Source organism: Mya arenaria, chromosome 8 (genome assembly GCF_026914265.1).
Source record: "Mya arenaria isolate MELC-2E11 chromosome 8, ASM2691426v1".
Taxonomy (NCBI): domain Eukaryota; kingdom Metazoa; phylum Mollusca; class Bivalvia; order Myida; family Myidae; genus Mya; species Mya arenaria.
Window position 1 is genome coordinate 30001118 of NC_069129.1, and position 15799 is coordinate 30016916.

Here is a 15799-nt window from a genome sequence, read left to right on the forward strand (position 1 = left end):
CTTTGATTTGTTTCGTGTTATACTTAAAACACCCACATAGTGTTTGCTAATTTGAGGGAGTGATCTTATTTGATTTTATTTTGCTTGTTCCAAGCTTGTATAAGAGCACATTGATTACTTTGGATTGCATATTGATTACCCTGTGAAAGATGTGAGTGCACTTCTTGAAATTAATAGTGGAATTGTGAAGTAAAGGACTCTTATTTGTTTAACACTTTCCTGGAAAAAGAGATGAACTGTTTTAATTAATTGAACAATTTTATCAATACATACTGTAAATACTTGATAGTCATGGCAGCTAAAGAAGAGGCGCCTTGGAAAGTAGAAGCTTCTGGGGGATTATCTAAAGAAGAAAGCCAAATGATTGGTTTACTTAGGATTTTGAAGTTGAAGGCAGATGTATCAGATCCTAAAAAAGCTGCCAGACTTACAGAAGTGTTTGGTGGAGTGAAACCTGTACCCACAATAAACAAAGATGTGAAGACTGACCCAACACCGAACCACTCTTACCCATAGTTGAGCATATTTTACGGTGAAGTAGGAAATGGAGAAGCTAATTGGGATAGTTTTAGATACGAAATTGAGTGCATAATAAAAGCTAGGAGTTTCTCCGAGGAACAAATAATGTTCGGTATTCGACGCTCAACGAATGGAGCAGCAGCAGATAAAATACGAAGATTAGGTCAAGGGATTAAGTTGAATAAAGTTATGGAGAAACTAGAGAATTTCTATGGGATAGTGGAAACGAAGGAAAGCATAATGAAACAATTTTACACCTGTGAACAAAAGAGTGGGAATCAGTTGAAACATACGCAACAAGACTAGAGGATTTGTTCTACAAGGCTGTCGAGCTTGGAGGTTTTAAAACTAATGACACATAAGTATTGAAAGAGGTTTTACACTCTGGACTTGAAAGGACCTTAGACTTATGTCAACATATCAATGTGACCAGATAAGTGACTATGACCGGTTTAGGAAAGAACTTCGAAAGATAGAAATAGACCAGAAGAACTCTAGCCCGGAGAGGAAGCCATGTAGACCAGCAGTAAATACCCCAAAAGAAGAAGACAGCGAAACTGTCAGACTTTTAAGACAATTAACGGAGAGGATTGATAGGATAGAAAAGAGACTGAAACAGCAGCCACATCAACAACAGCAGAAACAACAGGAAGTCATTGTTCCAAGAGGGGATACCGGGGCAGATGGCGAGGAGGACAAGGACGGGGAGGAAAAGGACGTGGTGGAGGACAAGGACTTGTAAGAGGGAGAGGCTACTACAACAATGTTTAAGAAAATTTAATGTTTAATGATAAAAGAAGTTATTTCATTTGTAATAAGAAAGGACACATGCAGAGAGATTGTCCTACCATACTGGCCCAGTTTGTTTGTTCATACTGCAAGGAGAAGGGACACTTCAAGAAAGACTGCGCAAACTTTTAAGTGCCCGAGTTGGGGGATCGAACCCGAGCACCCTTTTGTCTGATCCCAAATTGATTGGAAATACTAATGAAGTGAACATCACAATAGCCAACCACCCACCCATTGCCTTGTTAGATACGGGTAGTGTTGTTAGTCTTATTTCAGAATCATTTTACAATGAACTTTTTCCTTCTATAGAAATACAACCAGTTGGTGATATATTGAACATCGAATGCGCCGATGGAGAAAATTTACCTTACAAAGGATATATTGAAACAGCAATAACTACTACTGATGGCCTACCAGAGACCAAACCACTACCTTGTTACTTCTAGTTACGCCGGATTCAAAGTATTCATCTAGAACTCCTGTCATATAAGGAACGATTATACTCCAAGAACTTATGAAGGATTGTTTAACACATTTTGGTAAAAGATTCTTACAGAAAGCTCCTTTACATTCGCCATGGTACTTAAGCTTCCGCACAGTGAGTGTAAGAGAAAGAGAACTAAAGAAGAACAAGAATCGCCCAGCTGTAGTTAAGTGCGCTGCTACCGAGAAGATTATTTTGAACCCGAATCAGAGCACTGAGGTGATAGGCTACACTGACCATGAACTTGAATATTGTCCAACTACTGCTATCATACAGCTATCATACAAGAGTGTGAGGAGTGTTCTACACCATCCATAGATGTTACACCTACTGCCATACATTATACAGGGGAAAAGAAGAAAGAAGTAAGGTTAACATTGTCAAACATCACTACAAATCCTATAGTCATTCAACCAAGAGCAGTATTGTGTGCAATACAACCAGCTACAGTAGCTAAAGAGGTTTTTGAGAAGATTGAAAAAGATAGGACCATACTATTGGATGACTTAAACATTGATTAATCAAATGTACTAGATGATGGACAGAAACAAGAATTAATGAATTTACTTAGGAAACATCAGGAAATATTTTCAACCGGTGAAACTGACATTGGCATTTGAGATCTAATAAAACACATAATTGATTTAATAACTGATGTCCCATTTAAGCAAAGACACCGCCAAATACCACCATCAATGATCGAAGAAGTACGCAACCATATTGAACAACTGAACATCAGACCATCGAAGTCACCATATACCTCGAACGTGGTACTTGTTCGGAAGAAGAATGGAAAGCTGCGACTCTGTGTCGATTTCATACAACTTAACAGTATCACTAATAAGGATTCCTTCGCACTGCCTCGAATGGAATAGATATTCGATTGTCTGCATGGCGCAAAGTATTTTACGACTATGGACATGAAGTCTGGTCACCATCAGGTCGAAGTTGAAGAGAAGCACAAAGAGCGAACTGCGTTTACAGTAGGTAATATGGGCTTCTACGAATATTGTAAGAGGCCATTTGGTTCGACCAATAGTCCAGCGGTTTACCAAAGAATTATGCAGGAAATACTAGGTGATCTTAACATGAGTATTTGCCTCATATATCTACATGATGTACTTATCTTCAGTGACTCCTACGAACAACACCTGGAGCGTCTAGACATCATACTGACTAGACTACATGCGGCTAACATGAAATTAGCACCGGAGAAATGTTCTTTAAACCAAGCGTCAGCTTTCTTGGACATGTGGTTAGTGCTAATGGAGTCGAAACCGATCCCGCAAAGATCGAGAAAGTGAAAGGTTGGCCAGTTCAATCCAGCTCGGATGAACTTCGCTCCTTCCTCGCCTTTGCTGGATACTATCGCCGTTTCATTAAGGGTTTTAGCGACATTGTCAGACCATTGAATGAGCTACTGCGTCCAACTACCACCAAGAAAGGGACCAAGACACCAAAGCCTGAGTGGTTATAGACAGAGAACGAACAAGCTATTTTCGACCATCTGAAGGAGCTTTTGTCCTCTCCACCAATATTGGCCTACCCCATCTTTCATTTACTGTTTGAGTTACACACAAATGCAACGGGTAAAGCATTAGGTGCCGTGTTGTACCAGCTGCAAGATGGAAAGAAGAGGGTTATATCGTATGCCAGCAGAGCCTTTAACAAGTCTGAACGAAACTACAGCGCATTCAAGATCTAGTGTTTAGCTCTGAAATGGTCGGTAACCGAAAAGTTCAGCGATTACCTTACCTTGTCTCACTTCACTGTCCTGACTGATAACAACCCACTGACTTACGTACTCACAAGTGCCAAGCTTGACGCTACTAGACAGCGATCGGCTGCAGCTTTTGGTGAGTACTTGTTCGACATCCATTACAGAGCAGGGTTGAAGAAACAGGACGCTGATGGCATGAGCAGGTATCCGTATGAGAGGATAGTCGACATGGACAACATTGATAGAGTGCGAATCAATGACGCATCTGTAAAGGCCATATGTAATATGATTGCGGTGCCATATGTCGATACTCTACCTATGAAGATGAACATCTTGGAAGCGACTGAAGACAGGGGCCAACCTTTGGCTCAGAAGGAAATGGGAGAAATTAGAAGGGCACAGCGAGCAGACCCTCTCGTTGAGAGATGGAGAAAGGCTGTCATTGACCAATGGTTACCCAAAGACTTTATGCACGGCCATGACCTCACTATGAAGAAACAATTCAAGAACTTGAAGATCAAGAGAGAAATCTTGTTTACGATTGTGCATGATACCAACGATGACATTGAACGGTTAGTAATACTAGAGTCGTTCAAGAAAGAGATCTTGGTGGGTATTCTTGATTTGTCTGGACATCCAGGGCAGGAAAGAACGATGCGCTTAATGAGAGAGAGGTATTACTGGCCATGTATGACGTCAGATATAAAAACTTGGATCAGTAAGTGTGATAGATGCATTAGAAGGCAAGGAAGGATAGACAAAGCACCACTTGTAAATATCAACACCTCTAACCCTCTTGAACTTTAATGCATTGATTATCTCACATTAGAACCATCAAAGGGTAACGTGAGTAACATTCTTGAAGTCACAGGCCACTACACAAAGTTTGCAAAGGCCATACCGACACGAAATCAAACCGCCAAAACGACAGCGGAGGCACTCTACAATGAGTTTTTGGTTCACTTCGGAATGCCTACAAGATAACACTCGGACCAGGGCGCGAACTTTGAAAGCCAGTTAGTATCTGAGTTGTGTCGCATTACAGGAATGAAAAAGAGTCATACCACACCATATCATCCTCAGGGTAATGCAGGTCCAGAGCGGTTTATCCGGACTCTGCTTGCAATGCTTGTACCCTGGAGGAAGATCAGAAGATTGGAAGAGGTATGTGCGTAATCTTGTGTACTCATATAATTGCACCCTCATGAAGCCACTCGAGTATCACCATATGAGTTGATTTTTGGAAGGAAGCCGAGATTGCCCATTTACGTCATGTTTGAAAAGGCAAGAGAAGAGCCAGTAAACAAGACAGCAGAAGAGTACTTGGAAGATCTTCAAGAAAGAATTGTAAAGACTCATGAAATAGTTAAACAGCATACTAGGAAGTCGAAAGAAAAGCAAAAGAAGTATTATGACAGAAAGACCAAACCTGTAAGAATACAAGTAGGTGATAAAGTGCTTGTGAAAAAGTTGGCATTTGACGGCAAACATAAAATCGCCGGTGTAAACCGTGTGGTACTTCAGTTAGTAAGTTTTAATGCATTGTACACATCGATACCAAGAATATGTCAGTTTTCGACAATTTTCTTCCTTTTTTTCGCTATTTCATCATACGGAGTACAGTGCATTGTAAAATAATTATTGTAAAAACGCAGTTTTAGAGGAACTATTTGACGTTAATAGTGATTTAAAATTAATGCGATTTATGACGTCAGTAATCAATGTACAAAAATGAATAATCTTCCTCTATTTTTGTACAAATTTTAATTTTTGGATATGCAAGAAAAAAAACATTAATCATTTTTTTCTGGCCTAGTTACTGGCTTATGCGCGTGCCTTCAGGTCGGATTTTTCCATCCGTACAAGAAACACATGAAAGAAGTCTTACAGTCCGATTTAATGACAAAGCTGCATAACTCCATGTCCGAGGAGATTAGCAAGATATAATTATTTTTTGTTCAGAAGGTAATCGTTATCATCCCTAATGACCCTTTGTTCAAATACAGTTCTAACCAGGGTTTATTTGTACAGCAAAACTGCGATTGCTCAAGAAACCCATTGAACGAGCGAAAACCTGTGATCTGTTGTTTTGAATGATCGAAAAGTTATATTTTATGAAATGTCTTAAAATGTATTTTCAAAATTTGAAAAATTGTTAATTTTGTTTCGGCACCGATTATGTATTGCGTTGTAAATATCTTCCCAAATGCACTTATCAAGTATTAGTAAATGAAAATCGGTTTTTCACACCTTTTCAATTTTCCAAAACTTTCAAAACTTGTCAACATCTGCTGTTTCTTTGTCTATTTGGAACATGCGTTCCAGAAAATGTTGAAATAATGATCTTGATGTAATCTTAAGGTTTCGCGCATGATTTGTGAATATTTGGGACAGGCAATGGTGCCTGGCAACTCCTCGACTTTCCATCCAGTGTCAGTATATTTAACTGAGCTTCGACCTTCAATGACAGCTGGTTTTCGAACGACCAACTGTTGGAATGACAGCTGTATATGTTAACTTGTTAATGCAACAATTGTATCATTGATATGTATTGTATATGTTTGTTTTTCATGTGAAACAGCTGACATTTCACACAACTGAATATGTAAACCAAGATCCTTTATGTCAGGTGTTCAATACAATCAGGGGTTTTTTTTGCCCATTTTGGGAAAAAGACCTTAGACATTTTGGGAAATTTTGCGTCGTGAAAATGCCGAAATTGGAAAATTTTACAGTATAAAGAAAAAGCTGTCTAGACTCCTGCGAATTAGGAAATGTTTTAATATTAGTTTATTTCCCTTTAAAAGACTCCAAATGGCTGAAATATCAATCCTTGGATGTAAACATCTATTTCAATAAATCATGACAGATAATATTTTAACCAGTACAGGTAAAAGACTTTCTAATATATATATATATATTATTTTTTTATTATTGGGATTTATTTTCTGAAGATTGGAAAAAATATCTTATATTTTGCTTTCGGAATGGTTCTTGTAGTCGAACCCGTGGGTACTATAGAAAAAGCCCTGACAATGTAGCATACACATATATGATATTTATTTTCATTGTTTTGAAATAGATAGTTACATTTTCGGGGATTTTTGACTAAGAATTCAACCACGTGCTGTGAACTTGAAACGCATGTTCGACCCCAGTCAGACATTTTATTGAGATTTGCAAAGCCTGAAATAGTGACATAGCCGGTGTCGGGTGTAAAGTATTTATTAATGTTCATGTCAAAATAAAATGCCATTATTCAGTCAAGATGTTGTCAACATGAGCAAGTTACTTTCTGATATGCATTAGCGAATAAGACTGCATTTATTGTGGTACATTTTTAAATTCCGGGGGATTTTTATCTCCCGCCGGGAGACCGGAGGATGGATCGATAAACCGGGGGATTTTCCCACCCACCGGGGATATGGCATGTATGTACACTTACTTCATGCAAGTGTAATATTTTAAAGATAAAAAGATCTAAAAACTAACAACAGCTATTTAGTGAAGCCATCAAAATCGATTGAAATTTTAAATAAAACATTTATCAATTTAAGACAAAATATTGTGAGTCGGCGGAGTTAATCTCTCCAGGGAACGTGCCTTTGCCTTTCTACAGTTGACTGATTACTCTCTAAGGGCCTAGAATCCAAACTCCATGAAACGAAAAAAACATAATTTTTTTTTGTTAAAGTTGAAAAATAAAATTACTTATTGAATGTACTGAATATTGTGTGCGTGGGAGGATGTGGCAAGTTTTCGGAGAGTGCTTTCGGTAATTCCAACAACCACCAAAAACTTACCATAAATTACTATCATTAAAGCCCTTATATACAATACCATAGTTAGTAATTCACCAGTCAATTGTTACCACTGCTCCCCCAGGTCCAGGGGCTTGTCAACCTAAATGGCCGTCAACAAGTCTTTTGACAATTTTTTTACTACAGCATACTTGAGACTGAGGTACTTCAAATTGTCAAAATAATAAAATTATATTTCTGATCTCTCGTTATTGATGCTAATCTGGTATATCTGGGATAGCGGGGGGGGGGGATGCTGGGAGTTTAGATTTCGTGCTGAAAAAACAGCGAATGGGCCTTACCTAGGGTGTTCATGGGCTGCTTGGGCATTTTGGGGGATTTTACCAGCAGTTTGTCTCAGCAGAGGCAGGGATATTACCCGGGATTGGCTGGACCGACAGTTAAAGTCCCGCTAGTGGTTACAATTGACTAATGCATGAATTGATTATATAAGATCAAAAGACACATGAGTATTCAATAAATACAACATACATGTATACAATTTGGTCTAAATGAACGCTGAATAATTTCTTTTCCTCTTTCACATGTTGCAATGTTTAACTGTCAATTAACAACAATACAGCAATACATAAGATCAGCCCAATCAATGTTATTTATTTCATTCAGTAATACATTATATCTTAAAAAAGAACAGCATTGTGTTTCTCGTATTTGGAAAGTACAGAGAGTTACGTTTCTGGTTTGTTTTTGTGTGTTATTGGTCATAATGCAGATCGTTAAGAATATTCAAAATGGCCGCAGCGAACGACTTGACATGAACAAATTGTTTCACCTACTATAAGATCTTTTTAGCAGCCTAATATCCCAAACAATCGTTGTAAAACCGATACTTAACCGTTAAATCTTATGCTTACAAACAAAAAATGAGATCAGCCTGAGAAATAAAAGTAGAAATGGCAATATTTACATTGTGTCCAAAGCGTATTGGAAACGGATGTCGGAGAATTTGTACCAATTCGATATCGTACTGGCATGACTAGTTAGAGGAAAGTGCACATTCCGCAGAAAGTACGAAATCGGTGAATGCTCCTAAATGATAGTTTGATGGTTGCTGGTACTAAAACTCCGTAAATTCGAGAAACCCCGTACCTCGATTGGAACGCGAAGATAGATAAAACTTGAAGTTTCTAGTAAACAGTTTTCAAAATATGAAATTCAAAAAAACCATAAAAACATGTATCTCAGATACACTCACCTTAAAAATTAATCAGACTTATTTGCCCTGCTTCCAAACTGGGAGAAGAATTTGTTATGGCTCCATTTGTTGTTGTTGTTGTTCCAAATAAACAAAATGGCGTCCAATGCTCTTTTGAAATCATCATCAAGTTCATTGTAGCGTTAAATGCGGATTAATATATTCAAGTTGGATTCCATAAGCATTTAGTTTCAGCGATACTTAGTGGTTTGTCGGATGTAATAACTGCTTCAATGACAAAAAAACATTTTGCTACATACTGTAGTGCACGTAAGTAAAACACGCTTTCCTATTAAATGCAGTACTATTATTAACGCATATACATATGTGGAAGTTCCGATCTAAAAAGTGCATGTACCTCGGGTGTTTCCGTAATGAATTTTCATTCGTTTACGGAAGCTAAACCCCGCCCCACACATGTACAAATTGCTTGCCGGCATGCACGCGCTTTATGTAAACAAACTATGACAAGCTTTTCTGGTTTATATTTTCATGGTCCAGTGGTGCCCAAATTTTTTCATACCTATCACTCCGGCAAAAAGAAGTAGTCCCTTGCATACACCTACAAACCGTAAGTGGGCTTGTACAGATAAACGCTTTGCGTTTGTCTTCAAGCTCGTATTAATGCGCGTTACTTCTTTTTTATGTCTGTAAAAGGAATTCAATATTATAAATGACATATAAATGAAAAACATATAATGATTTCAAAATTGTGAACGTTTCATTAAAGAAATGATCGTGTAATAAATAATTGGATTAGGAAATTATGAGAACTGTTTGACTTCCGGTTAAAAAACGGCGGAAGTCGTTTTGTCCCAGGTTAATCACGGATTTCTCGATTGAATACGGGAAGCAACTTTATCCAGCATGGCAGACAAATTCATACTTCTGGATGAACACTAATAATTAATAAACTCAGGTAAACGTTTATGGTATTTAACCTGTACGATCAGGGTGTTGCTTGTCGTGTTCACATTGGCACACTTCCTGTAATGATAAGTAACGCGTTATATGTTTAATGGATGAAATGAGGTTTTCTGAAATATCCAAGATTTATGTTTACATGGGGATGGCCTTTTCCCCGTGATATTTTCAAAAAGGGTTTATCCTTGAAGAAAAAGGTAATAGTTATATATTAAAAAAATATACTGGCTATTGATTATGCTTATGAATTTTTCTATTTGAGAAAGGATATATTTAAAATCTTCCAAAAACATATGAGAAAATCAAAGTCACATGATATGTTCATGAATATTAGACAACAAGTATAGTGTGACAATGGTGCTTAATATGTTATTCACTGTTGGATTTATATTTGATATCCCGTATTTACATTCATAAGATTTTTTTTGCACTTGCCTTGTACCACATCAATAATTATAATGTTTCTATAAAAACTATATAGTTACTTAAAGTGAATCTTTAACAAAGTTAGTATTCCATATTACTGCATTATGTCCAGTACATCATACTTTAAAAAACACACCTGATGTAAGGACATGTATAAATGAACTGACAGTGAGTGATTTATCCAAGTTGTAATTCTTTATGGAAACATCTTATGGCAAAAAATAACATCCCTTAGCACTAGACGACATTTATATCTTAAACTTTTCATTCATTAGTTTGCATATAATTCAATAGTTACATTAAATTATGAAACCTCAAATTAACGATTTTTAAGGCTCTTTTTTCAAAGACAAAATTCATAAATACAAATTCAATGCATGCTACATTCACTGTCACTGATATTTATTTATTTAGAAATAAAAGCAATTCTGAAATCAACTTCAATTTGTTAAAATTCTGTTTCTAGACATCCACTGCTTTTAAAGTAAACAATATGGGGGCCATTGCGGAATATCCTTAACGCCACAAGTTACAAGATTCATACCAATGTAAAATATATTTTGTTCGACTGTAACTCCACAATAACACCGAAATGTTAAATAAACACACAAACGTTACACATAAATGAAGTTTTACACAATACCCTTCACTAATTACACTAGTTTTCAATGTAAAACTAATTCAGATCAGCTTCTCTCAACAAAGTATTACCATTTTTGTTGGTGGGGGGGGGTGTACATGCCGGGACCCGAGATCAATTATCGGAAAACCGATAATATTTTTATTGAACATATGTATATATATTTGTGATGTTTGGCATTATTTCATATATAGCAAATAAATGTGAGAAGTACAAAGTAGTGTTGTTGTTTCAACCGACAATGCATCGATCACTTTTTAAATGTTGGTGTGACAAATCGTCTATTTATATGATTTTTGTGTTATGTGATTTAATTAATAAGCCACAAAGGGATTTATTATTTGATTGTTATTGTATGAAAATTATGGATGATTAATTTCCTTTTTATGCATGGTGGGCTCACCATTGATGAACTTAGTAGTTACCTATTGCTGTTTGCAGACGATGCCGCTTTGATATCCTAGACAAAAGAAGGCCTCCAGGAATTATAAGATCACTTGGAAAGTTATTGTTATCGCCGAAAACTCACATTAAATGTTGAGAATACTAAAATTGTTGTCTTAACCCAAAAAGGTGGTAGACTGTCGCGAACTGATAAATGCAAATATGACGGTGCTGATGTTGAAATAGTTAACTCTTTCAGGTGGTTCCTTTGCTCAAGCAGCTAAAACTTTAGCTGGTGAAGCTCTTCTATCAATGAATGGCTTAGTTTCTAACAACTATTTGGTTTTGTTTACTTTATTTATTTTTAATCAGGGTTTAACGTTATCAGATGTGACTTGTTCCCGATTCATGAATTGTGACTTTTATTCTCAAGTTGTCCCAGCATTTATCGGTTTGAGGTAGCGGCGTAATCATATATTGTCCTGGTAAATTAATAAAAAAGATACATCATTAGCACAGAATCTGTATTTTCACTATCCAAGCAAATATTCCCCCATATAAAAGGTCTAGAGTCGTTGTCTGTAATATGTTCGGAATTTCTGATAGGTTTAATAGTATAATTTAATAATAACTGAACATGTTTAAATGCAATGACAAATCAAATTTAATATCTAATTAATAACAAATTGATTTCATAAACACAAAAATGCATCTTTTTTATATTTGATGATAACATATGCAGTTAAATCATCTGTGTGTTGATAATATGTTGAATTAAAGGATTTTAGCGCTCGGATCGGGAATAGGAAAACTACAAGTTGAATATGGACCAGTAGAGTTGCCAAAACAAAAATGGTCAAATACTTTGAAGCTGCTGTTTATATTGACTAGTTCTTACCACAACAAACAATACTCTTCTCCAATTTACCTTTAAGACCGACAGAGTCACTGCTGCCGTTTTGTGCTGCCACCATTAAAGTAAACTTCGTAGCGCCCGGAGTGTTGATCGAACCCACGACTTCCGGAATACTAGAACAGTACCCTAACCAACTGAGCTAACTAGGCAGCTGGTTTTTACCCCAACACACAACATTTCCATATAAATGCGTTAGATAAGTTATTTTCGTATTGTATTTTAAGTATAACTTGATTTTCATCCTTTATTTCAGCTATAAGCAATTGGATCAACGCATTATCAACCCACATCAACGGATAAGAAGCCTGATCCTGTTCCGATACGAAACAAAAGAAGACATATATTGGCAAAAATAAACACAATGGCAGTTTAAAACTAAAGTATTACGTGTTATGCGTACAAATGTATTGAATATGATTATTGTTAATGTTCATTGTTCAATAAAATTAAACTCTTATGAATGTATACAACTCCTTATCGGCTCTGTGCGCATTTAGTTCCACATGAAGTGATCGGATAGTTGGCGATTTTTTATTAATTTAAAATTGAAAACGAAAATGAAAATGAACATTGACAATTTTAAAATGAAAAATTAAACATGAAACTTTCTTACTGAAGTCCACGTCGGGTTAGTCGGCCAAGATTCTGAAATCTGTGGAAAAAGCACGACAAACAATAGTTTCTCATTTCAACTTGTGTGACGGGTAGCAATCAGTACAATACCACACATATTTATAGCAGTGTCGGCAATGGCCATCTTTCTCTCTGTGTTAACTGGGTTTCTTATGTTAAAAAACGTTAACCAAATATGGTTTTGCATATTTATTTAGTAATACAACTATTGTACATGTTAATGATTTTAAATGTATAAAAATGAATATATTTAAACAAGAATGGTATGGATATATTAGTAATAGTTCTGTTTTGGACCTGTATAGCGTTTTTAAAACTTCCTTTGAATATGCAACATATTTAGAGTTAGTTCCAAACAGTTTATGTTTATACATTATAAATTTAGTGTCCCCATAACCGTTATTACTACAAATAAGATGATATACACGTAATTATATGCACCGTATCGAATGTTATTTATAATGTTGTAATAGTATGGATGGTGCTGAATATTACTTTATATGTATTCTACAATGGTACTGTCAGTAACATCAGTATTCAAACTTTGTTAATGGTCTTTATAATCGTATATCAAAGTACAATAGCAGTCTTAACTCGCTGATTACTAATAATATTACTCATCCCGATTTTTATGGTGATAATTTAAAGATAATTCGTAAAATTAAAATGTTTCCAGCAGGTAGTTGGGCAGAGTGACTCAATGAATTACTTGGATTTTATTTAAAACATGGATATAAAGGCAATATTTTGAAGAGTACTTGCCTTCTATGTTTTGAAGATAAATTCCTGAAACAAAATATAGATTGTATATAGCATCCTTACATAACTAAGCTTTCAGTCCTTTGTTTTAATGAAATATTTGCTGATTCATCTTTAAGACCTTTTTTGGCTTACTCGGAGTGTTTTGGCATGTGACGTCATTTTCTTCAAATATTGTACATAGGTAATCATTTGGAAGAATGAAATTGATAATATATGTCGCTTTTATTTTTAAATAATGTTGTTGTTTTTTATTTTTTCCCAGTTTTAGTACAATGATGCTTTTATTATGAAACTCTATGATCAAAAAGTTGTAAACCTTTTATTTTATAAGGCAGACTGTGTGTGATGCTCATAGTTTCAAACAATAACTGCATCGTATCTTTAAAAAAAATTTGCATTAGGTACTCTGAAATGTATTCCTCCTTCTGCAGATAGAGTTGGGATCTCTAATCATAGAAGTACTTGGGGTTTAACTATATGTTTACTATTATTTGTTTTAGTGTTAAGATTCCTCAAGATAAAGCATACTTTGATAAGATTTACCTTGTGCCATCTTTTTTTATTTAGGATTGTTGGGATAACAGTGAGGTTTGTACACTTTATGTTTAAACTTTTTGATACTGAGCTTGTTTCTGTAGTTTTTCGCATATGTATTCAAATTTCACCAGTTGTTGACATCATGTGATAAAAAGGCAGTAATAAATGTTTGTAAATATATTAAATAAGTATGTGTTATACGCAACTCATTTATTAAAAATACAACTTAGTTTAGTAGTTATGATTACAAAATCACTGCCGATGTTAACAAGTAATGAAAAATAAAATGTATATCTATAACTACATGTAATAAGACTATAAATCTAAAAAACTGTCTGTTCTGTTCTGTTTAAAACAATGTTTGTAAATATATTAAAGAAGCGTCTGTTATAAGCAACTCACTTATTAATAATTCATCTTAGTTTAAATAGCTATATAATAATTTTATTCACTTCCAATGTTAACATAAAACAATCTTGAATACAATTTACGTACGCTTTTTTCCTCTTTAAATTAAATTATATTATATATTTCAGTTATAGATACGCGACTTTAAATATATATGTATTACGACGATGTACACTTGTACAAGTGGAATAAACTGTCTATCTGTCTTTTTCAAAAACATTCCAGATTTCATGTCGTTCAACAGGTTCTGCTGTCCAGCACTATTAGCATTCTCAGCAGAAGCAGTTTTCAAAATCTTTGTACTGCAGTCCAGCAAACGATGTCAGTATATCGTTTTGCCATTGTGTCTGTATCATACAGTCACCGCAGTGTTTTATATTGGTTTGAAATGTTTAAAATGCGTATACATTATTAAGGAACATGCATTCGTCAACTTTAAAACAACTAGCGCATTGCAAACCAATGTAAGAATCTTGAGCTGACTAGAGTATTGCGGCTTTCTAAAGCATAACTGTTTGAATCAGATTGGGTGTTGTTTGCCTGACACAACTTATGACTGGCTTTGTTCGGATAACACAGTATCTTTTACCATAAGATTAAAAAAATATTGAATTCATCGGAGTGGGAGGCATTTAACGTGGACCTAAACCGTTTGTTTGTTTATCAAGGCCTGCCCACGCCCATTGGCTGCATTATGACTTGACCCGCCGTGACGCCATCAGGATTTAAATTGTGTTTGAATACTGTAAGTGACATGAGATAGAGGTGACAGCAATTCGCAGTCAAATCCAGACATTGGAAGACTTGAATAAACAAAGTGAGATACAAGAGATCCGGGTGCGATACCCTAGCTCTTTTCGAAGAGACCTCTTTATGGAACGCCGGCATTGTCTTTCGTAGTCTAAAAACTTTATTATTGTGTATGTTTCATATTCTTATGTGTCATAATGTACCAAGTGCTTTACATGATGTACAATCATAGTTATGCTATATCAGTTTATCTTTATATGTTGTGGTTTTGTAATTATATTATGTTTTTATTATTATTCTGCGGATACATCTTTATATCATGTAGACATTTTACAACGTTATGTGCATACTTTATTATATTATGTCCATACTTTATTATATTATGTGCAAATATCATAATAATGCACATAATATAATAATAAAGTGTCCTTAGCCTTTTTAATCAACTTACTTGTTTCAGCTACGGTTTTATTCATTTTTTTATTTTGGATGTAGCCTAACAGATGGCACTGCTAGTGAAGTACATAAATGATTTTATTCGACTCTCATTCAAATAAGACTGTGAAACATTTCAAATCAGACTGTAAAACAATTCAAATCAGACTGTAAAACATTTCAAATCAGACTGTGAAACATTTCAAATCAGACTGTAATTTTTTTTCAAATCAAACTGTGAAACATCTCAAATTAGAGTGTGAAACATTTAAATCAGAGTGTAAAGCATTTCAAATCAGACTGTAAAACATTTCAAATCAAACTGTGAAACATTTCAAATCAGAGTGTGAAACATTTAAAATCAGAGTGTGAGGCATTACAATTCAGAGTGTGAGGCATTACAAATTAGAGTGTGAAACATTTCAAATCAGAGTGTGAAATATTTCAAATTAGAGA

The 15799-nt window shown here is 35.2% G+C and overlaps 1 protein-coding gene across 1 annotated transcript in view; it reads left to right on the forward strand.

Moving 5' to 3' along the window:
* LOC128243937 (uncharacterized) overlaps positions 1 to 14086 on the forward strand; it is a 40501-nt gene extending 26415 nt beyond the window's left edge. Inside the window, exon 2 of the mRNA XM_052961955.1 lies at positions 12072 to 14086. Within this exon, the coding sequence (XP_052817915.1) occupies positions 12072 to 12118 (47 nt within the window). The 3' untranslated portion in view covers positions 12119 to 14086. The remainder of the gene's footprint in view (positions 1 to 12071) is intronic.
* Positions 14087 to 15799: the final 1713 nt, after the last annotated feature.